The sequence below is a fragment of the Hippocampus bargibanti genome, linkage group LG10, assembly GCF_051943395.1.
Source record: "Hippocampus bargibanti isolate YZ-2025 linkage group LG10, ASM5194339v1, whole genome shotgun sequence".
Lineage (NCBI taxonomy): Eukaryota > Metazoa > Chordata > Actinopteri > Syngnathiformes > Syngnathidae > Hippocampus > Hippocampus bargibanti.
Window position 1 is genome coordinate 21476907 of NC_142743.1, and position 16000 is coordinate 21492906.

Consider the following 16000-nt stretch of genomic DNA (forward strand, 5'->3'; position numbering starts at 1 on the left):
AAAAAAGTATATATATAAACAAGACTCATAAAGGTGTGGGAAACTTGTTCACATTTCAAATCATTCAAGCAGCCTGTAAGACGACGACAAGCACACACTCAAACACACCAGCAGACCCATTCAAACACAGACATACACACACACACACACACACACACACACACACACAGTCCAGTGACTCGTAGATAAAACAAGACCCACGTTACACAATCTACTTGTGTTGATTCTAGCACGCATTGGGCGACGGACACCATACCAACTCCTGAACATTTTTACCAAGACGAACTCATTCAGGTGAGGCTGATCATTTTATTGCCTTGTTTTATTGTTATTTTATTCTTTTTTTTGGGGGGGGGGGTTCCTTTGGTAATGTCAATATTCCCAAATTCTTCTGATTATTGGTTACACAGTCACATTGTTCGAGCCACTGTTTGTAGATTTAACACACTGAAAAGATAGGTACATATTGGTTTTAATAGAACATTTCCATTGGGATTTAGGTTTCTTCGTGTCATCATAATGATCACCAATTGGTCAGTCTCGCTGCTGGTGTCTTTGGTCCTCACCCTCACAGACCTAACTCAAAGCTTCCTACCACTCTTTGTGTCTGATGGAAATTCCACTTCTCACCGAGACATTACTCAAAGGGCCATACTCCGAAAGACTGCCGAGGTCTGTCGAGACATTGCTGTAGCTAATGGAACGGACTTCATTCTGACTGTAAGAATCGTGGCATTCTCTTCTTATTTCATACAATCTCTTGCCAAAACTCCACAAATAACTTTTCGCCTGTCTTTAGGTTGATGACAGTCTAACTGTTGAACAAGTACAGGAGGCATGTTCGTTTCAAGACAATTCAACTTCACTTCTGTCCAGTGTCTTGTTCCATATTTCCATTGCCAGTGTGTACTTCAGCAATGCCAATGTGGATTTGGCATCTGCGCTGAGTGATGAGCATCATTTTGATGGTGAGACGTTCGAGAAAGGGAGAAACCTCATAACACAAGGTACACAAAGCCATTTGCTGAGTCAGTAATCCACCTGTGCTGATTTCCTTTCTATTCCGTATGCATTTTGCATGTAATACAAATGTGGATACACACCCGTGTCTTGTAACGCATGTTGATTTTGTAGTGATTGCCTTATTACGTGTGTGCTTCATGTCTGCTATTGCTGACACTTCTGCTAATATGCTATAATACAATTCTATTCATAACAGCATTGATACTGGAAGTTACACTTGAGAAAATAAAATGCATCAGAAAGTAGGAGCAACCACGCTTGACAAAGTGTCCTTGTGTGGATCCACCTATGTGCTTGAGTGAGTTCGTTTATGCATTGTATCACCGTTGTACTGTGTGTGCAGGTGTGTTTGCTGTGAAGTCCAGTGCAAAACTGGAGAACTTCATTACAGGGCGTTGGACTCTTGGACGTGTATGTCACACTCTGCAGGTGAGTTTCAGGACGAGTGTCCGTCAGGAGCTTTGATGTAATCCAGAGAAACATATATGTTGTGTTTGAGTTACGATGCGCTTTATTAACAGGACTTCTACAGCCACAGTAACTGGGTGGAGTTGGGGAATACCTCTCCTTACAATGCACTGATCAAACCTGACCAAACGATTGAGAATGTTGCAGGTGGGATGTTGTATGCATTCACAACACATGCTTATCATAGTGACTCGTGCTTTGTTTGAATTCTAGTATATGCTCGAGTGAAATGTCACAAAAGGCGACTGTCACCTTATCATCTTTACATCATTGACGGGTGACGTATGACTACCCGAAGATGGTTTGTTTTTAAACCGGTCCTGATACAATGAGGCTCCCGAAGCGTACTTGGGGATCCAAAAGTCAGTACATACATATGGTGTGTCATGGAGGGCTCATCAATGGAGATTTTCAAGTAAATTGACTTTATCGTATTGAGGATCTTTAGCTCATTGACAAATATTTCAATATCTGTCTTACACACTGCCTTACACACTGCAGAGAGTATATCCTGAAGTCACCTGAAAAACTTGTAGTGCCTAGGAATTGACCTTTGGGAGAAAAAGGAACTTGCCTCAGAGCCCAAATGGATTTTCCCATTACCTGACCAGGATTTGAATCCCAATTCCTGTATCCACTGAGCCATCCTGCCGCCAACAACATTTTCTAGGGATGTTTCATAAAAGTATTAAAAATGACCACCAGCTTTTCGTCTGCCTGCCCAAATCTAATCTTCAAGAAATTTGCAACATCTGAATAACTAACCCAACCTTTGGTTAAAGCCCCAATTAGCTTAAAATCCTTCGTGGGCTAGGAAAACCACCCAGCAGTCTTTAGTATGGATATACATCACAGAATTGTTGTCTTGTCCATTTTCAATCAGTACATATATTGCATTCTTCATATCCTGCTTTTGCTGTGTTAATCACAGTTGGGGATATTTTGGGTTAGTTCCTTCCATTGTAAACTATGACACCCATCCCAATATCCCTTTTCTTTTAAACTCTGCTTATTGTATTAATGATGTGTTGTTTTTTTCTTACTCAATTTTGTTGTAGGACCAAATATTTCAACCTGTAGAAATTGTACAGGAGACAGTTGTGACAATAACATTTTGCCTGACATACTCCAGCAAGGGCTTCTTACGTCTGGCTACTTCAACCTCATCTCCTCGGAAAAACCAGATGGTAACTTGTGTGAAATTGTTTATGCATTGGTGTATGAATGATTTTGTGGTTTAAATGAGCATCTGAATTAATTGGATAGCTAGCGTTGCTGCATAACACAATACATGATAGAATGTCTTGTAAATCAAATGCTTTATCTCCAAAACGAAAATATAGTAGTTAAACTAGAAGAATTGGAAATAGTTTGTACGTATTCTGATTATATTATATCATAATGTTTTTACACATTGTAAGAATGGAATATGTCATAATATGATTATTTTCCTTGGTAGTGCTTATAGTTTTACAACGATACAGAGGCGAGAATTTTACAAAATAGTCCCTGTCTGGTATTCATCAACCATGAGCAGCCTGGGGTCCCGTCTGTCACTGTCAGTTTTTTTTTTTTCAAGACAAACCAAATGGTCATTGTTCTGTTCATCATGTTAAATGTGCTTTCAACGCCCTGAGCCCTCCAAGAGAAACAAAACAAAACAAAACACCTCATTGTCCAACAAATGAAAACTTTGCATGTGATTCGAATGGTCAATAGAACCATTTTTACACACATACACTTATTTCACTTACATGTATAAAAAAATATGACACTTGAAAAATGGGATATCTTAACCAAACTGTTGATGTGTATTCTGGCCAAACCCCACACAGAAAGCCCGGGTGTCTGTGCACCGTGAAGCTGACAGATTCATCAAGCCGCCCCCCTTCATTATGTTAGAATAATATTTGGGAGACCTCAACCTTGATAGCAACACTGAATAAAACTCTAAAAATATATCAGATCCTGGTCAAATCATTCATGTAGTGCTATTGCAATCAGCAATCATTCAAGTGAGTGAAACACAATCCAATGTTTTTCCTTTGTGCTTCAAGGCAAATGCAGCCACGGTGGTTCTTTTGACCAAACGAGTAAACGTGACCCAGTTGGGGGCATCAATAAAGACGAAAATGGGTCCAGCCATGGTTCACTACACCATGATGCAGCTGAATTGGCCGTAAATGCCACTGTGGAGCTTCTGGAGGACATCAGATCAGCTATAGGGGACAAGAACTTTCTCCGGTACATGACACACACTCATTTTTTTTCACTCAGCATTCTTGGTTCCAATGTTTAACTGGGGTTGAAGGCATGCATTGAATATGTATTGTCTCGAAAATACCTGCAGATTGATGGGCCTCTCCCAGTCCTCTGCACTGTGTTTTGTCATCGACACAACTGGCAGCATGAGTGATGACATTGCTGAAGCAAAAAGAGTTTCCTTTAACATTATTGACAGTAAGAGGGGAACTCAACAGGAGCCTTCAGCTTACATATTGGTTCCTTTCAATGATCCAGGTAGTCATAAAACACACATGCAAAGTGCAATCATGCGTCCAACTTCTCTACAAGGTCAGATTGTAGGTTGTAGTGACAAAAATGAACTGTTACTACTTGCAGGATTTGGACCTCTGCTATTGACGACCGATGCAGACAAATTCAAAGAAAGAATCAATGCGCTGACTGCCAGCGGAGGTGGAGATATCCCAGAGCTGGCCTTGTCTGGACTTCAGGTGTTTGCTGCACAGTAGACCCTTTCTTGAAAAATAAAATGTTGAATTTAAACACAAATTTACTACATCTGTATGGTACCCCTTGACTTTCTGTCTCTATTTTGGGAATTCTACAGAACAGGATTGTGTTACATCACACCGAAATTCATGTGCCCTTAGTGCAACAGAGTTAATGATTCAAAATCAAACTGTGGAAGATAAATCCCTTTCTTTCCAAGTCAACAGATACATTGTAACAGTTCTGTTTTTGGCTGACAGCTTGCCCTGACTGCTGCTCCACCCTCTTCTGAGATATTTGTCTTCACTGATGCTCCAGCAAAAGATGCTGGCTTAAAAAGTACCATCACTGCCCTTATAGAGAGCACCATGTCGGAGGTGAGTCACCTACCCATCCATCCACCCCATCAATCCATCCATCCATCATTTGAGTCATTCTTCATCACAAGAATCTCGTCCATGATGCAGCTTCCCCATTTGACTTATGGCAGTTTGGAAATGTTCCCCTACCCTTAAATATCGCAGTGTTGAGTTAGTTTAATTCTCATATCAAAACGCAGCAAGCTCTGACTTACATTCGTGCCAATGACAATTTAGTGCCAAAAAAAATATTGCCACTAAAAGGAATAACTGGGTTAGTTCCTTATGCCATGTTGTTGGTTTGCTTATGCCTTTCTAAGATATTCAGGAGTGGTCTTTGGGTTTAAATATTAAACTAAGTGTTTCGTTGCAATGAGGCTCGTAGAGTGTAGGTTTAGAACCTCATACAATGCTCCGTTTACTACAAGAATGATCAGTTTCAGTGTATCTGGTGGACAGAAATTTAAAAATGTGTGTAGATTTCATATTCTTGATGGGCATTTTTTTATTTTGTTCTCTTAAATTTTCAGGTCACTTTCATGTTGACAGATGTCTTGAGCAGCCGACGCAAAAGAGCACTGAATCAAGCTGACGCTCAACTGTACCGTGACCTTGCCCGGGCATCTGGTGGTCAGGCAATTGAGGTCAGCAAGTCAGACCTTGTTCAAGTTACAAGTGTTATTGAGGATTCCTTACTGAGTGCAGTGGTAAGTGAAACACAGAAGTTAAAAAAAAAGAAAGAGTACAACATTGTTTGAAAATTCTGCATCCTGTCTTTCAGGTAACTGTGTTTCAAATCATGATGAACCCCGGAAAGCCTGACAATTTTACATTTACTATTGATAGTTCACTGCAAAACATTACAATCTACATCACGGGGACACCCTCTCTCTCCTTTAATCTGACCAGCTCTTCAGGTATTATAGTTTTTCTAGTACATCACTTCCTTTTTTATTTTATACCAGCAAATAAATAAATAAATAAATAAATATTGATTTCTATAGCGCTTTAACAACAGCTGAATCAGTAACAAAACTCTTAATAAATAAATAAATTAATTAATTAATAAAGAAGCCAAGCAAGCAAGAAGGAAAGCAAGAAGGAAAGAAAGGAGGAGGAGGGAATGAGGGAATGAGGGAATGAAGGAAGGAAAGCAAGAAAGAAAGCAAGAAAGAAAGAAAGAAAGAAAGAAAGAAAGAAAGAAAGAAAGAAAGAAAGAAAGAAAGAAAGAAAGAAAGAAAGAAAAACGAAAGAAAGAAGAAAAAACTCCTAGTTGTTTATTTGTATCAAATATCTTTTGACTTGATGTGACAAGGTGTTTCCCAGAGCTCCAGTGAGTCCAGTGGCCCTCTGGCATCTTTGAGCTCGGCAGGTAACCTACGACGACTGAGGCTCAACAATGACAGTGAAACAGGGGTGTGGGAAATCAATATTTCCTCCAATGACCCCTACTCGATCAAGGTCACAGGTCAGTCATGAATTATTATGAAGAGGGGAAGGTAAATGATATACTGTACCGGTATATATTATCAATGTAAATTTCTCCACTGCGAGACTAATAAAGGCCAATCCAATCCAATCATTGATCATTGTGAATGTTGACATTAGGTCAAAGCTCAATGGACTTCATCTACAATCTTGTGGAAGCACATGAAGGAGCCCATGCAGACTTCTTTCTAAAGGAAGGACGTCCTCTTTCGGGTGAAATATCCATGACATTCTTTCCTCTCATCCATGTCCCAAGTCTTTAGCTCATTTCCCAAGATGTGTCAACAATTCCATGTTTTTTTGTATGTGTGTTGAACGTTCAGGCGGTAATGCCACCCTCTTGGTCACAGTGGCAGGGACTGACAGTGTTAAGATTCCAGAGGTCACTTTGTATGACAGCTCAGGGCCAACGGAGGTCACCGGAAACTTGCAGGCATGTTGAATACCTTTCCTAAAAGTAGATAATTCCATTAATATGCCAGAGCTAATCATTTAAACAATAAATGCATGATATTCCTCAAAAACTTTCACGGATTGTTTGGAAAATTAAATCAGTATCTCTGAATATTTGCTGATGAGAGACTAATGAGAAAGTTTCTTTTTTGTTATTTTAGTTTGGTCGGGCACTGTGCCAAAATAAGAGACCTAATTTGTTGGCTACACATTTCACTAATGAGTTCAGGTGGATATTTGCTATACTTTTACAACATTGGTTTTGTTCTTTTCTCGACAGTCACTAGGTGGTTCGAACTTCCTGGTGACGTTTAATGAGATCCCAGCGGGTGAGTTTGTGGTTCGGTTGAAAGGAGAAGAGAGCAGCTCATCATCAAGATCAACTCCAAGCAGTTTCCAGAGGCAGGGCTCCACACAGATTAAGACTTCAAGCATTTCAGTGACTGTAAGCTCAAACACTCTCAGACATTCATTGTTGTTGTTAAGGGTCCGAATGATTTTACTACCAGCATTGATTTAGTATGCATACATTCGTACAACAGGTTCTTTGGTCTGTTTCAACTAAACTCTAGCACTTTAATTAAACGACTGTGGCCTTTTTTTAGGCTCAAGCCAACCGCACCGCCATCGAACCAGGTTCCACGGTCACCATCCCTTTTACAGTCTCCACAACAACCAATGGAACCGGTAACGAAAGCGCCACTGGAACATTCACAGTGCGCGCTACCAACGACCGCAGTTTTGACTCAACATCACCAAGTTCAGTCACCATAGAAACCGACAGTGGCGGGAAAGCCAACGGCACTGTGACCCTAACTGCTCCTGAAAGCGCAGTATCGGGAACCGACGTAACACTTACAATTGAGGCGGAAGATGCTGTTACGACTGATATGAACTATATCGTCCTTAGATTTTCCATTGCTCCTGAGGTAAGCAGTAAATAAGCTCTCAAAGGGGTTCGGGATGCTGATTGACATTAAAATGGATCATGGGGTTTTCATGAATATTTCATATACAGTATGTTGTGCAATTATCATGAACATTTTAAGGCACAGGGTCCTCACTTTTTAGCAGTATTCTATCTGACCTACTGAATACTCTGTAATGTCTGCCTACAGGTGACTGACGTCAACAGACCAGTGTGCCAAGAGGTCAGTACATCCACCAACTGTTCAACTTCATCACTCTGTGACTCCTCCCACTGGATATTTGTGGCCAATTTGACAGACGGTATCAATGGGACGGGTATCCAAAGTGTTACCATCCGTACAGGATCGGGCACCCTCAACATGACCACAATTGTGGGGTCAGGGGGCGAGAACATTACTGTGGTCTCATACCAGGCCTCCTGCTGTGCAGACAGAGTTGAGCTGACTGTTGTGGACAATGTGGGAAATGTTGGCATTTGTGTGGGCCAGGTGAGACAACTCAGCACAGTTCCGCCTGTGACTGGAACTATTGTGACTCCTAACACCACGTCCTCTGGAGGAGGGGATATTCTGAGCACAACACTTGGGGTCTGGACCACTGTTGTAGCACTCACACTTTGGAAATGAAACAGATGCATTGAAGTATATTGATTGTCGCACATTATTCAGCTACTTTGATTGACAAGCCGTCACAAAATTGAATGACATTATTCTATTGGTGAATGGATCTCAACGGTAATCATCATTTAGTTTTACAAGATGTGTCTATTAATAATATGTTTATTGTATTCAATGGCAAAATTAATTGTTCAGCACGATTCATTTTTATCAATGTTTTTGAATTTCTGTCAGGGATTACAGCAGTGGACGCACATTAATAACCTGTGTTTAAAAAAAAAAGGATATGCGGAAATGATGCTCAGGGACATTAGGGATATATATGTAGGGCCATAGCTACCAGCAATTTTTTTTGTTTGCTGACAAAGCTTTTCGGATGTGTAGCGAAACGTCCGACACCTTCAAAGAAATTCAGATGACGGCTGAAGAAACCTTTTCATTGATGGACCACTTCTGTACAATTAAGAGCTTACACAGACGCTCAGTTTTGTATAAAAAAAACAATAGGTGTTATAGTGTGGTAGCAGTATGCAGTGATGTGAATCTGAGCTGAATATTGATGTAGTATGGATTATAAAAAAATTGTGCTGAGAAACTCATACGTTCATCAATTTGTATCTACAGATGCGGTGGCGAAAACCGTCTATTTAGCGAATGTAGAAATATAGGCGAGGCATTTATATTGCATATTTTAGATGCCTGCCTAAATCATATTGCACAAAAGCAATATTCATAGTGTGTTTCGACCAGTCGGGTGGTGGGTATAACACGGTATTTTAAAGGAACATTTGTCACGGACAATGTTTTGAGATCTCCACTCTGCGGCTCAGTTATATAAATCGATTTAAACTTACACCTTCTCTGACCATGTCAAAGTGCAACCGCAGTGTTGGTGTAATGATATTTTAGTGAATTTGATTGCATGTCAGACAACTCCCCTCCAGGACTGGAATTGCCTTCCACTGGTATATAAAGGCCGATGAACGGACAAGGAGTAATTGTATCTCATGACTAATGTGTTTAATTCAGTATTGACTTTAATATAGCTTCAACGTTGCAATACATCTTTCTTTCCTTTACTCTTCCTTTCATAACTTTGCTGCTGTGAAATGTAAATGTCTCTACTGTGAGACTAATAAAGGTAAATCTTGCACAGAAGACTTGCTATGCTTTGACAATATCAGCCTTGTCTCATCCTACAAAGTCATTTGGACGTTTTAACTTCTCAGTGACATTTGTTGAGCCTCCCAGGGGTAATTTTGTTGTTTGTCTGTGAGAAGATTCCTCAAGGTCAACTTCAAGCAGGTTCCAGAGGCAGGCCTCCACTCACATTAAGACACGAAGGATCTCAGTGACTACGAGCTCAAACTCTCAGAGTTCATCATCAAAGGAGGGAAGACAACATTTATCCTTGTTGTCAAAGGTCCTCGTGATTTGACTGTGAGACCTACCTGCGTTCATATTTCTTTAAAAAAATTACCTTATGTCAATGTTCCGTCAGGCCTGAAAACTCATTGGAATTTAAAGTCAGACTAATGGTGTGTTCATGCTCCTTAATTAAAATTGCGCTAAAACCAAAATTGGCATTGTCCAATTGATCCGGGTTGACTTAAAATTCCCTTTTTACCATTAAGCATTGTACACTGAGACTAATCGGGTGCAGCAGGAAGTTGCAGTTACAAGGAAGTAAGTCAGTATTTTTTTGTTTCCCCATGATTTGCATTGTCGTTTCAGTAAGATCAAAATGACTACAAATAAATAGGTTCCACCCTGTCATAAAGTACATGCTGTGCAGGAGGCAGTGTGATGGTCTGTGGCTGATTTTTTTACCTCAGGAGAAGGATAACTTGCTGTGATTTTTGAGACGATGATATATGTTGTCCATCAGAAAAGTTGAAGTTGAAGGATAACATCCGACCATCAGGTTAAAAACTGGAGACCCTGCAATATGGCGAGGTTGAGGCAACTCTGCAAAGAAAGGTGGGCAATGTCAATGTCAGCAATGTCAAAGATTCATCATCAATTTTGACAAATTCTTGATTTCACTTACTGCTGCCAAATGTGGCACAACACATAATTGGATTCAGGGGATAATCAATTACTTTTTCTTGTCGGTACAGATAATTTTGTGTTGTTTTTTTTTCCTTAATAAACAAAACTGCGATTTAGTAACGGTATTTTCTATTTCATTGAGTTCTTTCTGTGTGATCTTAAAAATCTATTTAACGAACCAAAGCCTTTGTGTGTGATAAATATGCCATACATATATTACATACAGAAAGATATTTATAGAATACTTTTCATTTCTTCCAATTTTATATGGGACAATTTACTTCATTTCTTCCAATTTGATATGGAACAGTACACTTTGTGTACATATATTCAAGTATACTTCATGTATCCTACTTTTTTGTAAGAACTACCGCACTTGCCTTGCCCCCCCATACCTATCTGACCTTCTTCAAATTTCCATTCCCTCTCGTTCCCTCAGATCCTCTTCCTCATTCCACCTCTGTGTGCCCCCCTGCCCGTTTTAGCACGATGGTGGAAAAAGCTTTCAGCTGCTCTGCCCCCAAACTCTGGAACTCACTTCCTCCCAACATTCATAACATCGATTCTCTTCCCACCTTCAAATCCCATCTAAAACCCACCTTTTTTAAATTGCATTTTCTTTGAATGTTCCTAACACACTGTTCAGAAAGGAATGAACCACGCCCCATCTTTCAATGTTTCACTTTCCGTGCATGCAATTATACGAAATATAACGACCTAATTACACAATTACAGCATTGTGTTACGGCCATCTACAGGAAGAAATAAAACACACGCAAGGGTGTGTCATTGTGTATGGTTGTTTAATTTTGTCTCTCGCTGCTCAATCTCCATTCAAATCGGTAAAGAGGAAGTGTGGAGAACACCCAATCACATGCAAAGGGACTCAGAAGATAATGAGGAAACACACACCGTGCTGTCTACCTGGGAAGCTTGGAATGTTCTCATGGGGAGGATGAATCGGTTGAAAATCGGACTGCACTTTTGTCAATGAGTTATTTCAGTGAGTATTCCAATTTACATTGTGGGTCTATGAAATAGAATTACACCTCGATGGTGCTTTAATGATATACGGCCGTTCAATGTTAGTTGTGGGTGAACACAGGAAATATGATTCATTGTCTATTTCTAATTGTCGACTCATTACTTTGTTTTCAATTGTTTTTTTTTCTGTCTGACTGTTTTTAGTTAATCAGCTAATATAGTATTTCCAATCTGTTTGTCACATCTCGACTCGATTACTGTAATGCGCTTTACTTTGGAGTCAGTCAATCCTCCATGAAGCGTCTCCAGCTGGTCCAGAATGCTCTTGACTGGTACTCTGGCTTCTTGACTCCTACTATGTCTTCCTTTCCCCTACTCCCTATACAATTTAGAGTTCTTCTCAAGATCTGGTTAATTGTTTTCAAATCTTTAAATGGACTCGCTCCTCCTGACCTCTCCGAGCTCATCCACCCCTACACACCTTCCCGGCGCCTCAGGTCTGCTGACCAGCCATGATTAGATGTGTCAACAACTAAACAGAGGCTCAGAAGGGATCGAGCCTTTTCCGTTGCTGGTTCCACTCTCTAGAACATTCGGTAATCTCCCTCGCTGCCCATGTTTAAAACCCGTCTCAAAAATCTCTTGTACTCTTGGGCATTTGACTCAGCACTTGATCTTGGCTTTACTCCCTGGTGCTTTCTACTATCTTTGTGACTGCTTTATTTCCTGTATATGATAGTTGTCCATGTTAAGCACTTTATTACAGCTTCAGCTGTTGTTAAAGTGCTATATAAATCAATATGTATTGTATTGTATTTCTTTATTTTACCTGGTTACACCTGGTTCACTCTCTGGACCTGTAATGTTGTTCTTTAAATGCAGTGAGCTTCCTTGTTTTAAACAATAAGTTCAATAGCATGTGATAAAATAATGACATTTCAAGAATGTTGACAATGTAATTTCAGTTTCTACTCATCTCGTATCATCATCATGAAGAATAAGTGCTCAATCTGGCTGCTGGCGGTCCTCACCTTCACAAGTCTCACTCAAAGCTTCAAACCATTCTCAGTGCCGGATGGTATCTCCATGACTCATCGTGATATTACTGAAAGGGCAATTCTCCGAAAGACAGCAGAAGTCTGCCGAGATCTTGCTGCTGCAAAAGAACGGGACTTCGGTTTGAATGTACGATAGCATTTGTACATGCAAGTGGCTCAATTAGATGCTATACATCTTGAAGTTGAGAATCGGTTGCTAAAATATGCTAACTTAATCCATTGGGCTTTTGAACTGGTGTATGATCGTTTTTATCATGCAAACCGGGCTGAGGCAATAGCCTGGGATATAACAATAATGGTGATATTTTGATATTAAAATTGCCACAATATTTAATGTCATATTCAGACAATGAAATTAGCACATCTCTGTGCCAATAGTTAATTCAACTAAATTAAACCAGAAAAACAAAGACCAATAACAGTGAGTACTAAATTGAGGGTTAATTAACCCACTGTCACTGTATAATATGAAAATCAAACAATAACATAGACGTGAACTTGACTATTTACACTGCTGTCTTTTTTTCCAGATTGATGATAAACTAACAATTGAACAAGTTTATGAGGCGTGCTCATCCTCCTCCTCAAATAATTCAGCTTTAATACTGTCCAGTCACTCATTCACGGAATCCCTTTGGAATATGTACTTTCGAAACGGACTGGTGGATTTAGACTTTTTACTGGTTCCAGAGCGCCATTTTGATAATGAGGCCTTCCGAGGAGGACGTAACATAATCACACAAGGTACTTCCGATATTCTTACCACATACCAAACATAGAAATGGAGACTGACACGCGCACACGCCTTAGTTTGGTGTTCTACAGTAGTCAAGGCCTGGGGGCCAAATCCGGCCGACCAAATTATTTTTTTCGGCCCGCGAAAGCAAATCAAACTTGTGAAATTCCATTATCTTCTTCTTTTCCTTTGGGCTTTTCCCTTCAAGGAGTCGCCACAGCAAATCAGTGTTCTCCATCTTTAGAGGTTTGATCCGCATGTTTGTTTTGGCCAAGTTTTTACGTCGGATTCCCTACCTGACACAACCCTCTGTATTTATCCGGGCTTGGGACCGGCACAAGAAGACTTATGTGGCTACAGAACAAGCAACTCGCTCAGTAAAAGGCTGCCAAACACCAAATGGTCATCGGCACGGCAACATTCAAAAAAGCAAAAACTTGTAATGTAAAATGTAATATTTTTGGATGTAAACCACAATAACAGTCATTATTCTTGACTTCAGATTTGAAAACTAGTTATTCATTAATTTGTTGTGCGCTCTCTATGTAATATGTGTAAGAGATTAAACATTCTAATGGCTTCCCCAAATTCATAATGGCCCTCGAGAGGAAACCATAACTACAACGTGGCCCGCGGCAAAAAATGACTTTGACACCGCTGCTGTAGAAGATAAAAGATTAAAATTTAGCTGGAATAGAGTTTATAGTCAACGCTACAACATGTACTGTATAGCTTTGTGCTTGCATGCACAGCCATGCTACACTGTATCCAGCAGATGGTGGTACTTTCACATTTATTCTAGATGGAATTGCTTCAATTCGGTTGATAAACAAAATAACGTATTTGGGAAGAACAGGAACGAACACAAACTTCATCTCTAATTTACTCTCCTCTCATTGTACTCTACTCCTTAGGTGTATTTAACGTGAAGGCCAATGTGAGAATGAATAACTTCATGGCAGGGCGCCTGACGCTTGGATTTATATTTCACACTCTGCAGGTGTGTTGCAAGATAAATCTATTTTCTATGGTGAATTCTCAAGCGGTGTGATTTTGGAAGTGAGATCGTATTAACAAGCAAATGTGAAGTGTGTGTGGATGTTATATGACGTTGTATCCTCCAAGGACTTCTACAGCCATAGCAACTGGGTGGAGTTGGGAAACACGGAACCTTACACCGTTTTGACTACACCTGACCTACCCCTTGAGAATTTGGCAGGTAGGAAAACTGAATTTCTTCTCATTCGTGAGCATCCATTCCATTTGGGCTGTCACTATCGAATATTTTTAGAATTATTTTTAAAGATTAGTTATTACCGTATTTTCCGGTGTATAAGGCGTACGGGAGTATAGGGCGCACCCCCAATGAATGGTGTATTTTCAAACTTTTTCCATATATAAGGCGCACCGGACTATAAGGCGCACCTTCAATGAATGAAAAACGTTTTCCAAATACATTATAATATATAAATATATAAAACTTTTCCATATATAAGGCACACCACATTATAAGGCGCTATAGTAGAAGCTGGAATGCAGTAATTAGTTCTTTTTACATTTAAAAACATTATTTTCCCATTAAGTGATTACTGTTTTTTGTTTGATATCAATAATCATTCAAAACTGATTTAAATCATTTGAGGATGTGATTTTTTTCACCCTTCATTTGTTTGCAGGTCCAATAATGCCAACATGTAGAAATTGTGATAGAGACAACTGTGATAACAACCTTGTGTCTTCTGTGGTACTGCTGAAGCGTCTCACCTCAGGCTACTTCAGCGTTGTCTCCTCAGAAAAGCCACGAGGTACCCAACTGTAGTTAATAACAATTAACAACATATTTATAGGAAATAAAACAGCAAAACTGTTGAAAAAAGGGCCCGATTTACTAATATCTCAAAGACCGGACTTTTAATTGTGTGTTTACCCTCATTGATTGTTTGGTGCAGGGCGTTATGCACCTGTTTTTTTTTTTTCTTTTTAAAAGATCATCAAATCCCATGTAATTTTGTTTTGTTTTTTTTTTCCGAGGTAAATGCAGCCACGGGGGTGATTTTGATCTGACAAGATTCCGTAACCCAGTAGGAGGCATCAACAAGGACCACATTAATTCCATTCATGGTTCACTTCACTTACAAGCAGCCAATTTGGCTGTGAATGCTACGATGCAGCTTCTGGATGACATCAGATTAGCTGGTGGAGATGACAATTTTCTACGGTAAGAGAAAGGTTTCAAGGACAACAGATGATGGTCAGTTGATTGGAATAAAGACAGGGGGGAAATTAAGAAACCATGACTGAAACATAGTTCTTAGTTGTTCTTTGGCTTCTCCCATCTGACACACAAATCAATACACAGAACTGAAGAATGGAATGAGAACTATCAAAAAAGACAGGTCACGTCTCATGGAGTGAAGAAAAAAACAATGAAATAAAACCTGTCATAATGCAACAAAATATGAGAAGGTGAGGTGGATAGTTTCTTGATTTTTTTTTCCAACATGGAATGAGCTACGGAAGAGTACGGAAGAGGATTAGGGCCACTGAAGAAGAAAAAAAATACGGTTGGCAAAATTCTGACTTTAATCTCAGAATTCTGACTTTAAAGTCAGAATTCTGACTTTATTCTCAGAATTCTGACTTTAGAATTATTTTCGTTGTGACTTTAAAGTCAGAATTCTGACTTCATTCTCAGAATTCTGACTTTAAAGTCAGAATTTTGCCAACCGTATTTTTTTTTTTCTTCAGTGTCCCTAATCCTCTTCCGTAGGTTGCTGTGTCTTGGCCTTTGTGGGCTATTTCACAGTTTTCGCCTTGATTGTAACAGACTTGGTGGGGGTTTGCAAAGAGACAAATTTGTGTTGTGATTCGAATCTGAATCATGACACTTGAAGCATTACAGAAGAAACATATAAATGTGACACTTTTGTGGTTTTGCTCTCGATTTTCAAGTTTTCAAATGATTTCCTGCATCCACAAAATGCCATTCCCTTTAAATAATGTTCCCAAATCAGTATACATTTTTGATAGTGAACATTTCTCCTTTGTCAAAGGTTTGGCATATCAAGATTGTTGCCTTTGTAGTTTTTTGTTTGGTAT

The 16000-nt window shown here is 39.6% G+C and overlaps 2 protein-coding genes across 5 annotated transcripts in view; both read left to right on the forward strand.

Annotated features, from left to right (window-relative positions):
• Window positions 1-500: 500 nt before the first annotated feature.
• Window positions 501-9229, forward strand: vwa10.2 (von Willebrand factor A domain containing 10, tandem duplicate 2). Its single transcript, XM_089007233.1, has 17 exons — window positions 501-720; window positions 800-1007; window positions 1367-1452; window positions 1545-1638; window positions 2550-2678; window positions 3549-3735; window positions 3842-4011; window positions 4114-4226; window positions 4485-4601; window positions 5114-5290; window positions 5365-5500; window positions 5899-6051; window positions 6192-6284; window positions 6395-6504; window positions 6805-6969; window positions 7130-7453; window positions 7643-9229. Exons 1-17 carry the CDS (start codon window positions 520-522, stop codon window positions 8078-8080), a joined length of 2901 nt encoding a protein of 966 aa, XP_088863359.1. The 5' UTR covers window positions 501-519; the 3' UTR covers window positions 8081-9229.
• Window positions 9230-9354: 125 nt separating this feature from the next.
• LOC148892901 (von Willebrand factor A domain-containing protein 7-like) overlaps window positions 9355-16000 on the forward strand; it is a 19152-nt gene continuing 12506 nt past the window's right edge. For 2 of the 4 annotated variants that reach the window (XM_089007228.1, XM_089007229.1), the window contains exons 1-7: window positions 9355-10051; window positions 12073-12292; window positions 12696-12909; window positions 13816-13901; window positions 14027-14120; window positions 14578-14706; window positions 14933-15119. In XM_089007228.1, coding sequence (XP_088863354.1) covers window positions 10020-10051; window positions 12073-12292; window positions 12696-12909; window positions 13816-13901; window positions 14027-14120; window positions 14578-14706; window positions 14933-15119 — 962 coding nt within the window. In that variant the 5' untranslated portion in view covers window positions 9355-10019. Of the gene's footprint in view, window positions 10052-10939; window positions 11127-12072; window positions 12293-12695; window positions 12910-13815; window positions 13902-14026; window positions 14121-14577; window positions 14707-14932; window positions 15120-16000 lie in introns of those variants that run through there. The other 2 variants (XM_089007230.1, XM_089007231.1) reach the window with 2 other exon arrangements.

Excerpts from the sequence above, each read along its gene's own strand:
- vwa10.2 (XM_089007233.1), top strand. The coding sequence starts at position 520 with ATGATCACCAATTGGTCAGTCTCGCTGCTGGTGTCTTTGGTCCTCACC. Across the intron at positions 1,008-1,366 it reads GAGAAACCTCATAACACAAG|GTGTGTTTGCTGTGAAGTCC; the intron begins GTACACAAAGCC and ends CTGTGTGTGCAG. Across the intron at positions 2,679-3,548 it reads CTCCTCGGAAAAACCAGATG|GCAAATGCAGCCACGGTGGT; the intron begins GTAACTTGTGTG and ends TTGTGCTTCAAG.